Source organism: Taudactylus pleione, unplaced genomic scaffold (assembly GCF_031769625.1).
Source record: "Taudactylus pleione unplaced genomic scaffold, aTauple2 ptg000230l, whole genome shotgun sequence".
Taxonomy (NCBI): domain Eukaryota; kingdom Metazoa; phylum Chordata; class Amphibia; order Anura; family Myobatrachidae; genus Taudactylus; species Taudactylus pleione.
In genome coordinates this window covers 9,522,566-9,538,309 of record NW_028284632.1, presented here as the reverse complement: position 1 = coordinate 9,538,309, position 15,744 = coordinate 9,522,566, and the positions used below count along the sequence as shown (strand labels likewise).

The window sequence follows — 15,744 nt, the reverse complement described above, 5'->3', positions numbered from 1 at the left end:
ATCTGGCACCTTACCAATAATTTCTCTGGTGGAACTCAATGCATACCGGTACCTAAAATGTCTCCCACTAGATTTAATTGAGCATAACAGATCATGGTTTATGGACTCATTATCAGCTCTTTGTGAGAAGATCATCGTCTGATTATTCCCTGTCACTTCCCAACTCCCGGGTTTATTGGAGTTGGTTATGTTTAAACACAAAAGTGATCTATCTACTTGGAATTGATAGAGTTTGAAATGAGGTGGTTTGGATGAGAGGAATTTTCCATCCAAGGTTTTCCCTTTCTGTAATTCTAAAATTTCCATGATATTCAGCGGAAATGGCACCAACCCTACATTATGCTGTCCTTGTGGCACATGTGAACACACCCAGCAATCAGTTTGATTTAACAGTTTGCCTACCATGCTATGATAATCCTCTAAAGGATACCCACCCCAGTACGGGTTATATTTAGGCTGGCATCGCTGGATACAATTCTCATCATCTAAGGACCCACAAAGCTCACAAATACAGGAATCTTCAGATGATAAACCTCCACACCGTCCCCGAGTATCCGGAATAACAGCTCTCTTAACAATAACAGTACTAAGATTGGTCAAACACTCCCCTGATTGGCATTGCACTCCTTCTGACTCCACTCCATCAGCACTGCCATCAACTCCCCTCTCCACAATTGGTCCCCCTTCACAGAAACCGGACATTCCCGAACCGACCAGGATGATGAACACTCTAAAAGAGAACATGAAAATTAACACAGCAGGCCCGTCCATTGCCACAACAAGACCTGCAGATTTCTTTTAGTTCAGGTATCTTACTACAACCTTTTCAATCCTCCCGGAATAAGTTCACGAGCGACAGGTCCATGCTATCAGCCTTGTCTCCGACTTGTTTCTCCACCGGTTGATTGACCTTTTTGCAGTGAGTGGAATGGACCCAGGTATCTCTCTCAGCCACCTTCAATGATGTAGTACTTGTCAGCAGCACCTGGTACGGACCTTCCCACCGATCAGTCAAACAACCTGAACGCAAGAAATTTCTGATCATAACATATTCTCCTGGTTCAACATCATGACAGTTAGTTTCAGGCATATCATTGGACAACAATTTCAGTTTCTGCTGCTGTTGTTTTAACTGCTTACTCATTGATATAAGATACTTTACAGTTACCTCGTTGTTACCTTTCAAGTCTTCCTGTGGACTTATAATCAAATGAGGTTGTCTACTGAACAGTATTTCAAAGGGAGACAGATTTAGAGGGGGTCTGGGAGTGGTCCTTATACTATGCAGGACCAACGGTAATGCTTCTGGCCAACATAGTCCAGTCTCTGCCATGATTTTACTTAACTTATTTTTAATAGTCCCGTTCATCCTCTCTACCTTGGCACTGGCTTGCGGTCGGTAGGGGGTGTGAAGTCAGCTATTAATACCCATCAGCTTACACATATTTTGAAAAACATCACCTGTGAAATTAGTACCCCTGTCACTCTCGATGATTTTAGGGATACTGTATCTGCATACAAATTTCTGAACTATTTTCTTGGCAGCAAACGCAGCAGTATTAGTGGCCGCTGGGTAGGCCTCAACCCAATTAGAAAATACATCAGTGTTGCTTAAGAGAGGGTACAAATTGCTTGTTACATTTTTATGGGTATTTTTGATAACTGTACTTGCACCTCGATCCACATAAGGTGGGGGTGGTGCGCGTGAACTGCTGGTAATTACCTTCCACAACGTTACCTTGCTGCACGTGCGCGCCATTTTGCGGCTCGCCCGCATTGCAAATCAGCGTCGCGGATGTATTCTCTGGCAATGCGCTCGCAACGCTAGTTTGCATCCCTTGCGCATTTTTAAGCCACGCATCCTCTTCATGCTGCCACAACTTTAAACATTCATAATATTTGACCTTTTTCTCTCGGGAGCGCATCAGACTGATGTGATCCCGGACATTATCTAATACATCTTTATCAAAACTACCAATTCTGGGAAACGGTCTAACACTCTTCATCGTCATTTTAAACCATACATCACAATACCTTATTGCATAAGTACCGTACTTAGTATGCATAATACAACGGGCCGATCCAAACGGCACTTCCATTAGCAGCACATCATTGTCTAACATCTCTATTGTTTGCATGGCTCCCATTCTGAGACAACTCCTATGTTTTTCAATAAAGATTTAAACTGGTGAAAGACAATCAAGATACTTTCACTTACCTGTGGACGATTTAAACGGCAGCGCCCACACACCTGTGAAGATTTGAAGAAGGCTACTCCACACACCCGGATAAGATTTAAGAAGGCAACTTCCACACCTATGGAAGTTTAAGTCGGCTACTTCCATGCACCACTCTACAACAAAGACAACATGTACACCTGCTACTGTGTATAGAACGGTAAGCTGCTTACCGAGCGACTAGTACTTAGCCCTTAAAGGTCATACGGTACCTCTAACTTTAGGGCACAACTTACCCCTACCAACAAATACTCACTGTTAAACACTTTTTTCCTGCCCAGAAAAATACACGTTAACCCAGATATTGACAACAATTGAAAAGAATGTAAACCTCAACGGCTTTGTTTAAACACGTGGCAGCACGACCGGAAGTACGTATACGCTACTGTGCGACCAGTCGGATGCACAATAATGCGACTACCACACAACCGTATGACTACCTTTAGCTGCGTACACAAAAGTGCATCTGTACTGTGCGCAAAACTGCGACTCAGCTGCGTGTTCAATACTGCGGCACCCCTTTAAATGTTAGGTTCTATCAACAAAGGAAAACAAACTTTTTCCTCTCTTGTCCCTGGATTCTAGTTAGCGTCACTGGCTCACACGAAAACGGGTAGCGATCTCTCAGCACCAAGCGGTTGCAGGTAAACCCTGCATGTGGCTACTCCACCCTTTGGTGAGAAATCGATAACCGTAAGTGCCGTGTGAGCGAGTAAGTGACTTCACTACGAGCCCCCAACTAACGATACTGTCTTTGAACCTCTATATACCCCTGCCTATACCTTCTAATATCCTGCCTATAAACCTCTAAGGATGATGCTAAGTTGCGTATGCAGTCATTCAGTAAATAAAGACTCCAGATCTAGAACCTGTGGTTCCAAAGCACAAAGTATTATTCAAGTAAAAAGTACAGCAGTTACATGCTATGATCCTCATATAATCTTAGCGCAAAGAGATTATACAGACCCAAGTACAATTATACATACGCAGCGCTCTCTGGTCCAGTTGTAGGCATCAGCAAGAAACCCCTCGTCAATCAGCATTCAGCACGAAGACTAGGAACCCAGGGTCAGAGCACACATATTTATACCCCCCAGAAATAAACAACACAATAGAGAAGTTTGTTGCTAATACCATTGGTCCTAAAGGAGAGGGCATATGTTACAAGGCATTTAACAGGTTGGTTCAAATAGACACAGCCCAGCCTCTAACAACTGGTGGTCTCTGGTTTCCCACCTCATGCAAATCCTAACAGTTGTTCATATAATGTACATTTTGTTGCTTGAAGTCTCTGCGGTCCATAAGTTGAGAATGCATGTTGCGATCTCTCCATCGATATTACCGGAATACTGTGAGAGAGTACGCATCAGTACAATACCAAACATATCTTACTTATCACATATAAAACCTTAGTTACGAAATAACCTTTATTTCCTAGCAATGATAATAAATGTGCATACTCGAATCTTATACCTTATGGAACCTTGTATGTGGATATGTAAAGTGTGAAAATGTGGGGTTTGATGTAAAGACGCTAGATAACTTGGGGCAGATGCGTGTGCATGGAGGTAATATTCAGCGTTTTCATACAGGGTCTTATGCATTCGCTAATATGCGACTAGTTAACAGCGCAATTGTGCGTATTAATGTGTGTATGAGAAATGGTGAAAGATGCAATCGCATGATGCTAATAGTAATATCACCACATGTACTAAAGTGTGAGTTTATCTAAAAACTGATGCTTAGGCGGCCATTCGCAAAATGGCGTCTTGCAATCTCATTTCCAAGATGACGTCTTGCGGCCAGTCGCAAGATGGCGTCGCTGTGATCCAATTTTAAACTGATCTTGCCTCAGCCAATTATCCAGCTTCGACAGGTGTGAGCAGAAATACAACTTAAGTGCTGGCTGCGATGCTCTTTTCTGGCTTAGCAGGGCGTTAATATCCTCACGGCCGAAACTTTAGTTGTAGAAAGCTGACTAAACACAGCTTAAGGCGCAGTTACTGGCATTCTCCGACTTAAGTGGTTGTAGTCGGATGTAACAGCGCGGTGAATAATTAGTTCCAGGAACTCCTTCCCGGGGCTATTTAGCATTGCGCTGAATTGAATCGCCATCATAATGTCACAGACACAATTCTTATTGATGACTCACATTCATGGGAACCAGGTGTATTATCCCAAATAGAATTACAGTGTCATATACATTTTTTAAGTGTTGCTATCAGCACTGGAGAGTACTTTTCCTATTAAGTAAAGCTCTGCAAGGCTATGGAAAAAGCTCTCTGGGCCTGATTCACTACTGATCGCAGCTGCGATTGCAATAGCGATTACGCACGCAGTCTCACTGCGTTAGTATGCTAATCCATTGCGATCAATATGCCGTCAACATAAGGACGCCCACCTTACCTTACACACACACATAATCTTTAGCAAGACTGCGAAACCATCGGTAACATCGAGTACCATCGCAGCCTCACACACACTTGCACAAGCCCTCATTCTGCGACATTGCAGGGGATAATCTATGCACATAGGATAAAAAAAATAAAAAATTCTGTCGCCTGTATCTGTATATGTAGCCTTTGAAAAAGTAACATGATACATGACGAAACGCGTTTGGCAGGACGCTTTTTCAAACTTACCTTGCTGCACTGTTGCCTTGCTGCACTGGATTGATGTTCCACTGACGTCCATGCTCCGGATCCCGTCGAACGGCTAATATACCAGCAGCACCCGGCCTGGCCTTATAAATATCCCCGCTGAATACACGTGTGATGTTCTGGGTTGTTTGTGGACCCGGGGTGGTAGCAGGAGCGAACACAGAAGCAGATTTGAAAATAAAACTAGGATTTTTAATAAGTGCTTGAGTAGACATATAATGGCAGTAAATAAAAGTCCAGGAATATATAAATGTGCACAAGAGTTCTGTGGTGGGAGTAGAAGGGTTAATGTCCAAGTAGAAATAATTAGAGCTGTCCAGGTGTGTAGGTAGGGAAACTGAAAATAATCAAGCCAGGTTTGCAGGTAGTGAACTGAAAATAATCAAGCCAGGTTTGCAGGTAGTGAACTGAAAATAATCAAGCCAGGTTTGCAGGTAGTGAACAGAAGCGCAGGATGTCAGCAGGCTCAGGCACTCAGGTATGGGCAAGGGTGATGGAGGAAGCGGGGTAGTCCAGTGGGAGCTAGGAGCTGACAGGCAGACTGGCAGACAGCGAATTCACAGGAACAGGTAAGCACAGAGAACTCCCTCTCAGCTAGGCTGAGATACACGTTGCACTGGCAAAGAAGGAAGGCACTGACCCTTCCTAAATACCCCATGCCGTGCTGTTACTGGCCGGAGGGAACATGTGACTCACCAGGATTGGCCAGCCGCATCACATGGCCAGAAGGCAAGATGGCGGCGCCCATGCCAAACGGAATGGAGACGCCGCCAGGCCTTACCAGCGCAGAGTGACAACAGGCCCGCAGCCTAAGCCCCCCGCCAGACACCAGCTCCGCCACCAGACAGCCCGCGCCACAATGACCTCACAGGTAACACTCGCCTAGCGCCATGCTGAAATACCCTGGCCGTGACAACACGGGACTCCGGACCACAGAGAGGGGGCCCCCACATTGTTTTATCAACAGTCCATGAGTACATGCAGTTCACATTGTGAGAACACGGTCTGGCTATTAGGTGATAAGATCTGCTTGTGGCTGTGATAGTTATTTGCCTGGCCGAGTGGTCGCTGTCTAGATATTTCTGCCCAGAGACTGTGCTCAATCTCTCACAGCGGTTTGAGCTAAAACATGGAAGAAACACTCTGATGGACCAATATGTGTGTATATACCATATATTACAGCGCAAGGCTAATTAAAACATCTTTGGGAACAAACAAACAAGTGCTTGTGATCACAAATACGGATACTGCTATCAATGCTTGTCAAAAGGCTGAAGTTAATGATTTAACATTTAATTGAATATATGACTTTTCCATTATTCTATAGATGATCAGTATCATCCTATTTTTCACCTGCTAATAAATTAGCTTCAATATTCTGTATAAATGCGGAAGTGTGAACAGCTCCGCTTACAAGAAAGCCTTTCAGTTCTGGACTGCACTATTTACCTATCATCATATGTATCCATCTGTGACAGATCACAGTGATTAGCATCATCAATATATTCATATATAACAGTGTAACAGTGTGATTTAATATTCTATTCTATTGTCAGAGTTTTTTATTGTTATTTCAACTCATGTCATAGTATTTACAATTACATGGGTTATTTATAGTGGTTAATAAACTGTTTTATTGTGAATATATATACATTCCATCCGTTCTTATATTTATATAGATTGTTTTTTTTTATTCAATTGAGATTAATATAGAGAGAGTGCGGATTTACGTTTTAACCTTGATAATTTATGCACGCCCTGCAACGAGGTTCAAACACCCTGGTGCGCCTGCCTTTCGCCGACCACCCCCCTCGTCACCTCCCACAAACGGTACTTCCTGTCAATCACTCTACGATGGGTCTACGTAGTCACTGCAATCACAATCCTGATCAAAGTGGCCAGATCCGGCTCCGTCATACGCATGCGCAAGACCCGGATAGCGACGGGCAATCCGTCGCTCCGGGTCTCGCACCAAAGGGGGCGTGCTGTCGATGTTGAGTGACAGCACGCCCCCTTTAGTGGGCGGGCCGGGGGTTTGCTGCCCAGACGGAGGCGTTCCCATGAGAACGCCTACCGTCTGAGGGCGGCCCCACTGACATCCCAAGTGATGTCAGTGGGAGAGCTTTCCGCTCTGTTTGAGACGAAAGATCTCTGGGCAACCCACAGCAATGCGAACAGCCAGGAGGCCGCTCCATATAAAAAAAAAAAGACGCCCTGATTCAGAGCGAGCGCTCTGTCAGAGCGTCCGGCTCTGAATCAGGGCCTAAGTCCATTAATAGACTATCCAACTAATGTTGCAGCATTTTTTCCTTACCAGGTCTACCACACCTTATACAAGCAGCAAGGAAGCCGAGCGTTATGAAGCTACTCCACCATCTTATGAACAGATTCACATCAAGGTGGAGGAACTCGGAGACCCCATATTAGACCAGTCACTACCTCCGTTCCCACGAGCCATGCTGGCAGGGCATTCACAGCCCAAGGTGCAAGCCAAGGTAGAAATACACAGGAATTCTGTGGGCAAGGAGGAGAATGGAATAGCAGACGCTATCTGGTAAGTAACAAGAGCTTGTATAGGATGTAGTATGAATAATGAGAACACAGATTTCCAGAAGGAAAGGAGAACCAGATAGCGGGCAGTGAGCCATACTGTCCATGGGTGCCTCTGCCGATGTTTATAACCTATTCTGCTCCCCTCCTCTTGTTTTTCTTTTAACTGGTTGGCCAAGTGGTTTTCTCCTACATTGCATTAAAAGTGAAATTACATTGTTTTATTTATATTACTTCTCTTCTGGACCCAATGGGTATAAAGATGATGTGCGCAGTCAAGAACTGATGACAGTGTTTGGGATTTGGTGACAACCCTTAAATACTTTACATATAAGATATTATTTAACTTAAAATTATCTCTCTCACAAGTGATAATTATGTTTTAAACTTGCTGCAAGTTAAAAAAAATATTTGGTAGGCACTCATCATGCCTCACTAACAAAGGAATTACTTCTAAAAGCTGTTCTGTTTGCGGAGTCAGCTTTTTGGAAAAGTAGTACTTTTCCCCCTACAGGTGAGGTATCCATAAGGATCAGGGCCGGATTAAGGTCTGTGGGGGCCCCTGGGCAACAAACAACAAACTTATATACCACCGTTTCTTGTCACCCTAGGAACATTTTTTTTCCTTTTTATTCACCTTAATGTCCCCAGTAGTAAGGCCCCTCTTGCAATGCCCACTGTAGTAGTGCCCCTTATGCAATGTCCCCAGTAGCAGTGCCCCTTATGCAGTGCCCCCAGTAATGGTCCCCTCTTTGCAGTGCCCTCTGTAGCAATGCCCCGTATGCAGTGCCCCCAGTAGTATTCCCCCTATGCAGTGCCCCTTATATAGTGCCCCCAGTAGTACCCCCCTATGCATTGCCCCCCCCCGGCGGCGGCTGTGTATTTGTAACTGTGTAGTGTGGCTGCGCTCACTGCGGTCTACACTACACTAGCGGCGAGTGCAGACAGCGGACCCCAGTGCAAGCCACCGGCTGCACCACTGCTAGTGGGGGTCCTCCATGTGTGGGGGCCCAGGGACGACCGCCCCAGTCACCACCCCCCCCCCTTAATCCGGCCCTGATAAGGATTTCCTACCGCCCGGGGCCTCCGGTGTCCAATATAGCCCCCCCTGCCCCTTCGAGGCCACCGGGGGTGTCCATTCCATCCCCCCCTCCCCGCAGCATCGCGCATGATATCTCCTATGTTACAAGAATGATGAAAGGGGCTGACTCTTAGGGCGGGATGTACTAAAGGAAAAATGCGGTAAAAACCCAGTTTTTTGGGGGGTTTACCCAGTGTCATAACTAGGGTATTCGGAGCCCAGGGCAAATTGAAAAATGGATCCCACCCCTATGTGTGTGCAACGAAAAATGGGCGTGGTCACAAGGGCATGTCAACATGACACACTCCCCTTTCTCGTCACTCTGAGAACATTCCTTTCCATTCAGTGACCCTTATACAGTCCCACGTAAGCAGTACCCCCAGTAGTGGTCCCCCTTATGGAGACCCACAGCATTGCCTCTTATACAGTACTCACAGTTGTGTTCTCCCTTATGCAGCCCCTCATTAGTTCTCCTTATTCAGTGCCCCCAGTAATGGTCCCCCTTATGCAGGCCCCCAGTAGTGCCCCTTATACAGTGCCCCCAGTAGTGGTCCCCCTTATGCAGGCCCCCAGTAGTGATCCCCCCTATGCAGTGCTCCTTATACAGTGCCCCCAGGAGTGGTCACCTTATGCAGGCCCCGAGTAGTGCCCCTTATACAGTGCCCCCAATAGTGGTCCCCCTTATGCAGGCCCCCAATAGTGATCCCCGCTATGCAGTGCCCTTTATACAGTGCCCCCAGGAGTGGTCCCCCTTATGCAGGCCCCCGTAGTGATCCCCCCTATACAATGCCCCCTGTAGTGGTCCTCCCTATTCAGTGCCCCCAATAGTGGTCCTCCCTATTCAGTGCCCCCAGTAGTGGTCCCCCTTATGCAGTGCCCATTATTTAGTGCCCTCAGTAGTAGCCCCCCTTATGCAGTGCTCCCAGAAGTGTCCTTTATATAGTCCTCCCAGTAGTAGTCCCCCCTATGTAGTGCCCCCAGTAGTAGTCCCCCCCAGTAGTGCCCCCAGTAGTTGTCCCCCCCTCCAGTAGTGGTCTGCCCCGATACAGGGCTCACAGTAGTAGTTCACCCCATAGGCAAACGCAGGGGGGGTTTCCATCTGCCTGGAAACCCCCCTCCCCAGCACATACCATGACCACAGTTGAAATAGTAATATAATAGAATTTTACTAGTGCTACATGTTCATCTCAGTATCACAAATGAAATAATTTGTACCACCTGTGGATCTTTTAACATGTATCAGCCACTAATAAATAACCTGTGCACCAACTAGGAGATCTGGAAAACATGCACCGCTAGGGATGCACTGCTATAGAGCCCAATATGTACATATATGTCCAGGGAAGTGCTAGGTTCTTCTGCTGCTCCTCCAGGCTCCCGGGCTTACTCCCATTCTCTGGAATGGTGCTCACATCTAACATAAAAACATTCAGCTCAGGCAGGATGGCTTACTGCCGCATCAACTGACTTACTGTGATCCTGTATATGCTGGATTTATGACACACAATACACTTTGTATGATGCATATTAAAGCTGGATAAGTACTAATTCTGCCCTCTTCATGGACTGGCCACACTCGCTCTAAAATCAAGCATTTGGAAACCCCCCTCTAGAAATCCTGCGTTTGTCACTGGTCCCCCCAGCCCGGAATCAGTGCACCCAGCAGTGGTCCCCCCCGATACAGTGCACCCAATAGCGGTCTACACCCCAGCAGTGCAGACAAAGACACACACATAAAAAAAAGAGAAAAGAAAAAAACTTACCTGAATTCCCGCACCGGCTCCTGCTCCCGCCGCCATCTGCTCCTCCGTCCTCCTGGGCCGGCCCGGTCTGCATTAAGGGAGAGACGTCATGACGTCTTTCTGATCACCCACTGCGGGACCCGGAAGATGGAGCTCATGAGAGACTCTCATTGGCTGCTAATTAAAACAAACACACAGCTGCCGGCACCGGCAGCTGTGTGTTTGTTACTGTGTAGTACTGATCGAACTCTGTCCGGTCAGCACTACACTGACCACGGTGTCCTGGACTGCAGCCGGCGGCGCCCCCCTGCTCAACCACCCCCCTAGATAAGCCACTGCTTTTACCACATTTTCATATGTACTAAGCCCCGGCCACCCTATTTCCGGTGCGGAGGGTAACGCCAGAAAATCCTGGCGTTACCCTATAGAAGCCTATAGGCTTCTTACCGCATCATGCTCCCGACGCTTCGCCGCCTCCCTGCAGTCGTTCAGCATTGGCCCTCACTCACCTCAGTCTCCTGGTTGCTGCCCTTGCTCCTCCTGGGTCCTCCGCCTCCTTCTCCTCTTAATCTTCTTCCGGGTGCAGGGAGGAGGAGGAGGAGCCCGAGATTTCCTGCACAGGTCACCAGCAGGAAGTTCCCGTGTCTTGGAGGGGACGGAGACCCCTTCACCCAGCGTCGGCTGCTTCGCAAAGGGCAGCTCTTATCGCAAGAGCTGTCTTTTGCGATACTAATCGTATATGTTAGTACTTATGCGATTAGTCATTTTGTGGTGACTGGCGGGATGTACACAGCAAGGTTAGCACATCCCACCCTTAATATTCCTGCTTTTGTATAATTAACCACTTGCCTGGCATGGTCGTATCAGATACGACCATACCAGACTGGGCTTTCCCTGACATGGTCGTATCTGATACGACCAGTCAGAAAAGCACTGTGGGCGGCTGCTGGAAAATCATTTTCTAGCAGTCGCCAATCACAGAGGGACCTCCTGGTCTCTCTGCGCACTTTGTCCCTCCCCGTGGGTCTATCACTGCAGTGATCGGCCAGCCCAGCGCCGGCGCACCCACCCCCTCTCCCGGCAGCTGCTGAGAGGACAGGGCAGAGAAGGCAGCACTGACAGCGCTGTCCTTCTCTCCCTATTCTGCCTAGCAGCAGCGGCTGCTGACAGGGCAGAGAAGGCTGCGCTAACAGCGCTGTCCTTCTCTCCCTCCAACTCCGGCTAGCAGCAGATGCCGGGCAGGGAAGATAGCGCTATCAGCGCTGTCCTTCCCTCACTCCACCCCCGCTATCAGCAGCCTCTCCCCCATTGTGGAAAGCCCCACCCCCATGAGTAAATCAGAGCCCTGGCCATAATATATATATATATATATATATATACACACATATATATATATATATATATACATACACGTATATAGATGGCAGCCCCCAACCGATGTTAATGAAACATCGGCAGCTGTGGTCACAATCGATTTTTCTATCGATGGCCATCAGTACTAGTATATACCATAAAAATTGCCATTTTTATGGTATACAGCATTTTTATTTTTACAAAATTGTGTTGGATAAGTTTTAATAAGCTGTTCCTGACCTAACTCAATCATAAAATAAACCGACAATTTCGGAGCGGTTTTTGGAGAAAGAATTAGTCAGTTAAGTGGTTAAGAGAGGATGAATAGACCCCTTTATCTGATAGTTTGATAAATCTGACAGATTAGTGAATCTGGAGCTTGGTAAATCTGTCAGTTTAGCAGCCCCCTCTGAAAGCTATGGGGGCTGCTTTTGTGGGCGTAAATGGAGAGACTGCAGCAGATATTGGAGATACCACTACGGTCCTTGCTTATTACTTCTTGGGGATTTTTACCTTCCACAAAGGATCCCCTGAAAATGTCTGTTTTTTGGGGGGAGTTTTCCGGCAAAATAAATATACCTGTAAGGCTGCGGAAACACAGTAGCTGATGCCAGACACTGACTGTACCCGTGATTATTTCCATACTGTGATTCATTAACCTATTCTGTACAAATGTGATCACTTTGTGTTAAGATTTTTTTTCTCCAGCTGACTAGATGGTTGTTTTATTTTCATGTAGTCAGTCTGCACCTCTGGCCTCTCTGAAAGAAGACACCAATGTGACAACATCCGACGATGGAGGAAGCAGTAATTCATCTCTGACCAGTTCTGAGGAGTGGCAACACAAACATGGCGCCGCCGTGCTATTAGGACGTCTTTCCGGAGATGTCATAGAACCCCTTCAGGGTGATGGAATTGAAATGGTAGATGCACAGTCGTGCGAAGCCATCTATCCAGGTGTGCAACAAGTAAGCTGCAAGCCTCCCCATCATGGACACCATTACAGCAGTAGAGAACAGCCAGGGAATGCATCATTCATCCTGGGTACCACTCCGAACTCTGAAGAAGATGATCTGTATTATGGAATGAAGGACGAAACAGATAATTTAATGCCGGATGGTGAATCAGACTGTGAACAATAATCAGCCAGCAGACAAAGTAGATAATCTCATAGATAGTTTTATTATCTGAAGCTGAGGACAGAACTCCATCACAGTATAGGCAAGGATTTATGAAGGTTTTGAGTAATTATTGTATTCATTATAGGGCCCTGAGTACACATGGGCTTTGAAAGCACCTGTCAAAGTAAAGATATAACCTTGCACTTTTTTATTGCTTTAAACCAAAGGTTCACAAACTCCACAATTACAGTACAGGTTTTCAGGATATCCATGCTTGAGTCCAGATGGTTAAATCATATTGACTGAGATACTAATTAAGGGCCTGATTCAGACCCACTCGCGAGTGGCTGTCCGCTCGCAAGTGGGTCGATGGTGTGCACTGAGCATGCGCACGACGGAGGGAGCTCCGTCGTGCGCATGCGCGAGACTCGACGAGTGAAGGACTTTCCTTCGCTCATTGTGTCTGATCAAAGGGGGCGTGCTGTCGATGTTGATTGACAGCACGCCCCCTTTTGTGGGCATGCCGGGGGCGTGCCTTCTAGACGGGGGCGTTCCCAAGGGAACGCCTACCATCAGAAGCCGGCCCACTGACATCACTAGTGATGTCAGTGGGAGTGATTTTGGCTCTGATAGAGCCAAAATCACTCCGGGCCTTGCGGTTGAGAAACTCAACCGCAGGCTCCGGCTCGCAGTGGCGATGGTCGCGATGGTCAAGACCATCGCGACCATCAACCTGCACGCTCGTATAGGCTGTGGGTGGTGACCCACAGCTATACGAGCGTCCAGGAGGACGCTCCATAATTCTGGAGGTGGGCCCTGATTCAGAGCGAGCGCTCTGGTCAGAGCGTCCGGCTCTGAATCAGGGCCTAAGTCACCTGTGCTCAAACATGGATATACTTAAGATGTGGACGGCAATGGCGGAGTTTGGGAACCTCTGCTTTAAACAGAAAGGCCCAGTCAGATGCATCTCTTTGCAAGGATGCAAAAATAGCCAGTTTTAGCATACAACGCATGCTCAGAAGATAATTTATACTGATTCTGTATCGGATGGAAATGTGGGTTTTGGAGCGGTAACTGAGCGGTAATCATGCGATCTTATATAATTGTTCAGTATTGAGCGAGTGTCATGGGCATGTAGCTAGAGATCCGTGCTAGATGAGTAACATGCACAGGGAAGGGAAGTTTGTCTCTTGCAAATCGCATGGGGCTGGTGCACGTGCCGCTGCTAATGATGATGATTGCTGCTGCAGATGGAAATACAGCTGGCAGTGCAGCTTCCCGCTAGTAGCCACACGGATGCCCGCATTAGCCCTACGGAAACTGGCATTAGCATAAGGTAGTAAATATGGCTTCCTCTGCATCACACAAACACAGCCACATTGCATCTGACCTGGAATCAGCCCCAAGCTGTCTAAAGTCTGTTCTCTTCTTCTTTGTCTAATGGTGCGTACAAACGTAATGATTTAAAAAGACGATTTGAACGACAACGATAACGTTATCGCTATCGCTACCGTTATCTTTCAAATCGTTCTTTTAAATGGTCCCTACCAACTTACCTTCGACCAGCGGTGCGCGGCCACGTATGGATGATAGCGATATCGTCCATCGGCTGTGCATGCCGGTCAACTTGCTCGATTTTGTATGGTTTACTTTAAAGTAGGGGTGAGCGGGTTCGGTTTTACTCGGATCTTTTTATTGGCTATCGCCGAACACGTGTTTTGGATAGCGAATAAAATCGAGCCGAATTTGCGGTAAAGTGGCGATAAGAACCGAGTAAAACCGAACCCGCTCACCCCTACTTTAAAGTAATGGAGATGTTGCCCATAGCATCAGATTCTAGCAAATATCTTCTAAAAGGTGCTAGATAAATGATAAGTAGAACCTGATTGGTTGCTATGGGCAACATCTCCACTTCTATAAATCCACACTATAGTAAATATACCCCTTACAGTCTACAAAGCAACAACAATTGCTGGAGTCATGATGAATAGAAAATGCACAATTTCAGGCCGAGGGAACTAATTATGTTTTGTTGTTTTTTTTTTATTGTAAATATTGTGTAAAATATGATTATGGGTTTCCTTATTTTAGTGTCTTATAATAGTTCTTTATTTTCCCAGTCCGGCCTAACAATGTTAATGCATGATGACATGTAATTTTCCTTTGTAGCCACAAATTCTGTTAAGTAGAATAGCTCAGTTTAAAATGGCAATTATAGCCTATGTATAAGTGTTTGTATAAGAACATTAGTGGGGACATGTAACAAACTTTTTTTAAAGAGTGGAGAAATGGTCAATTGGAGAAGTTACCCATAGCAACCAATTTTTTATTCAAAAATAAAATCTCTTGGAGCAATCACTGTATTTTTGCAAGCCCTAAAAAATAAAAAAATACATAAATAAATATTAATAAAATAAATAAAATACATAAGTGAGGTTTTAGGCTTCTCTTTCTTTGCTATAGATTTCACTACTGTTCCCCACTGTATGGGAACATTTCCATATTTTTGTTGTCATAATTTTTGTATATTTTTTTTTTTGTTGCTAAAAGTTCATTTCTGATACCTCTCAGGCTGGCAAATGAGGGGTTAAAATTATAAAGGGTAAGTAATCCAGACTGACTATAACGATAGTTTATGTGTGCCATTGTGATAGAACTATATATAAAAAGAAAATGCAGTTTTGAAAGTAGGTCATGTGAATGCTGCTAATGAAACAAGAACCGTGATGTGATGTGTGATAAATCCGAGTCACTAATTGGTGCTGACATGCTCTCATGGACTGGGATTTATCTGATAATATTATGGATAAAGTTAACCCAATTGAAACTGCCTTGTGGGGGCCTCTATGCTTGAATGAACTCCTTTGTCCGGCAAACAGGCAGAGGTGCCCTCATGGGGAGTGTTTTGATTTGAGATAACCTATAAACAGTACTTCATTAAACATGTGTTCACAATAAACACTGTCCTGACGGAGACTTGCCCTTCATGCTAGGCTGATT

General features: G+C 45.9%; 1 protein-coding gene across 1 annotated transcript in view; it reads left to right on the top strand.

The window, feature by feature from the left end:
- Window positions 1-13,045, top strand: part of BSND (barttin CLCNK type accessory subunit beta) — a 41,063-nt gene extending 28,018 nt beyond the window's left edge. The window contains exons 3-4 of the mRNA XM_088479366.1: window positions 7,215-7,451; window positions 12,363-13,045. Coding sequence (XP_088335492.1) covers window positions 7,215-7,451; window positions 12,363-12,765 — 640 coding nt within the window. The 3' untranslated portion in view covers window positions 12,766-13,045. The remainder of the gene's footprint in view (window positions 1-7,214; window positions 7,452-12,362) is intronic.
- Window positions 13,046-15,744: the final 2,699 nt, after the last annotated feature.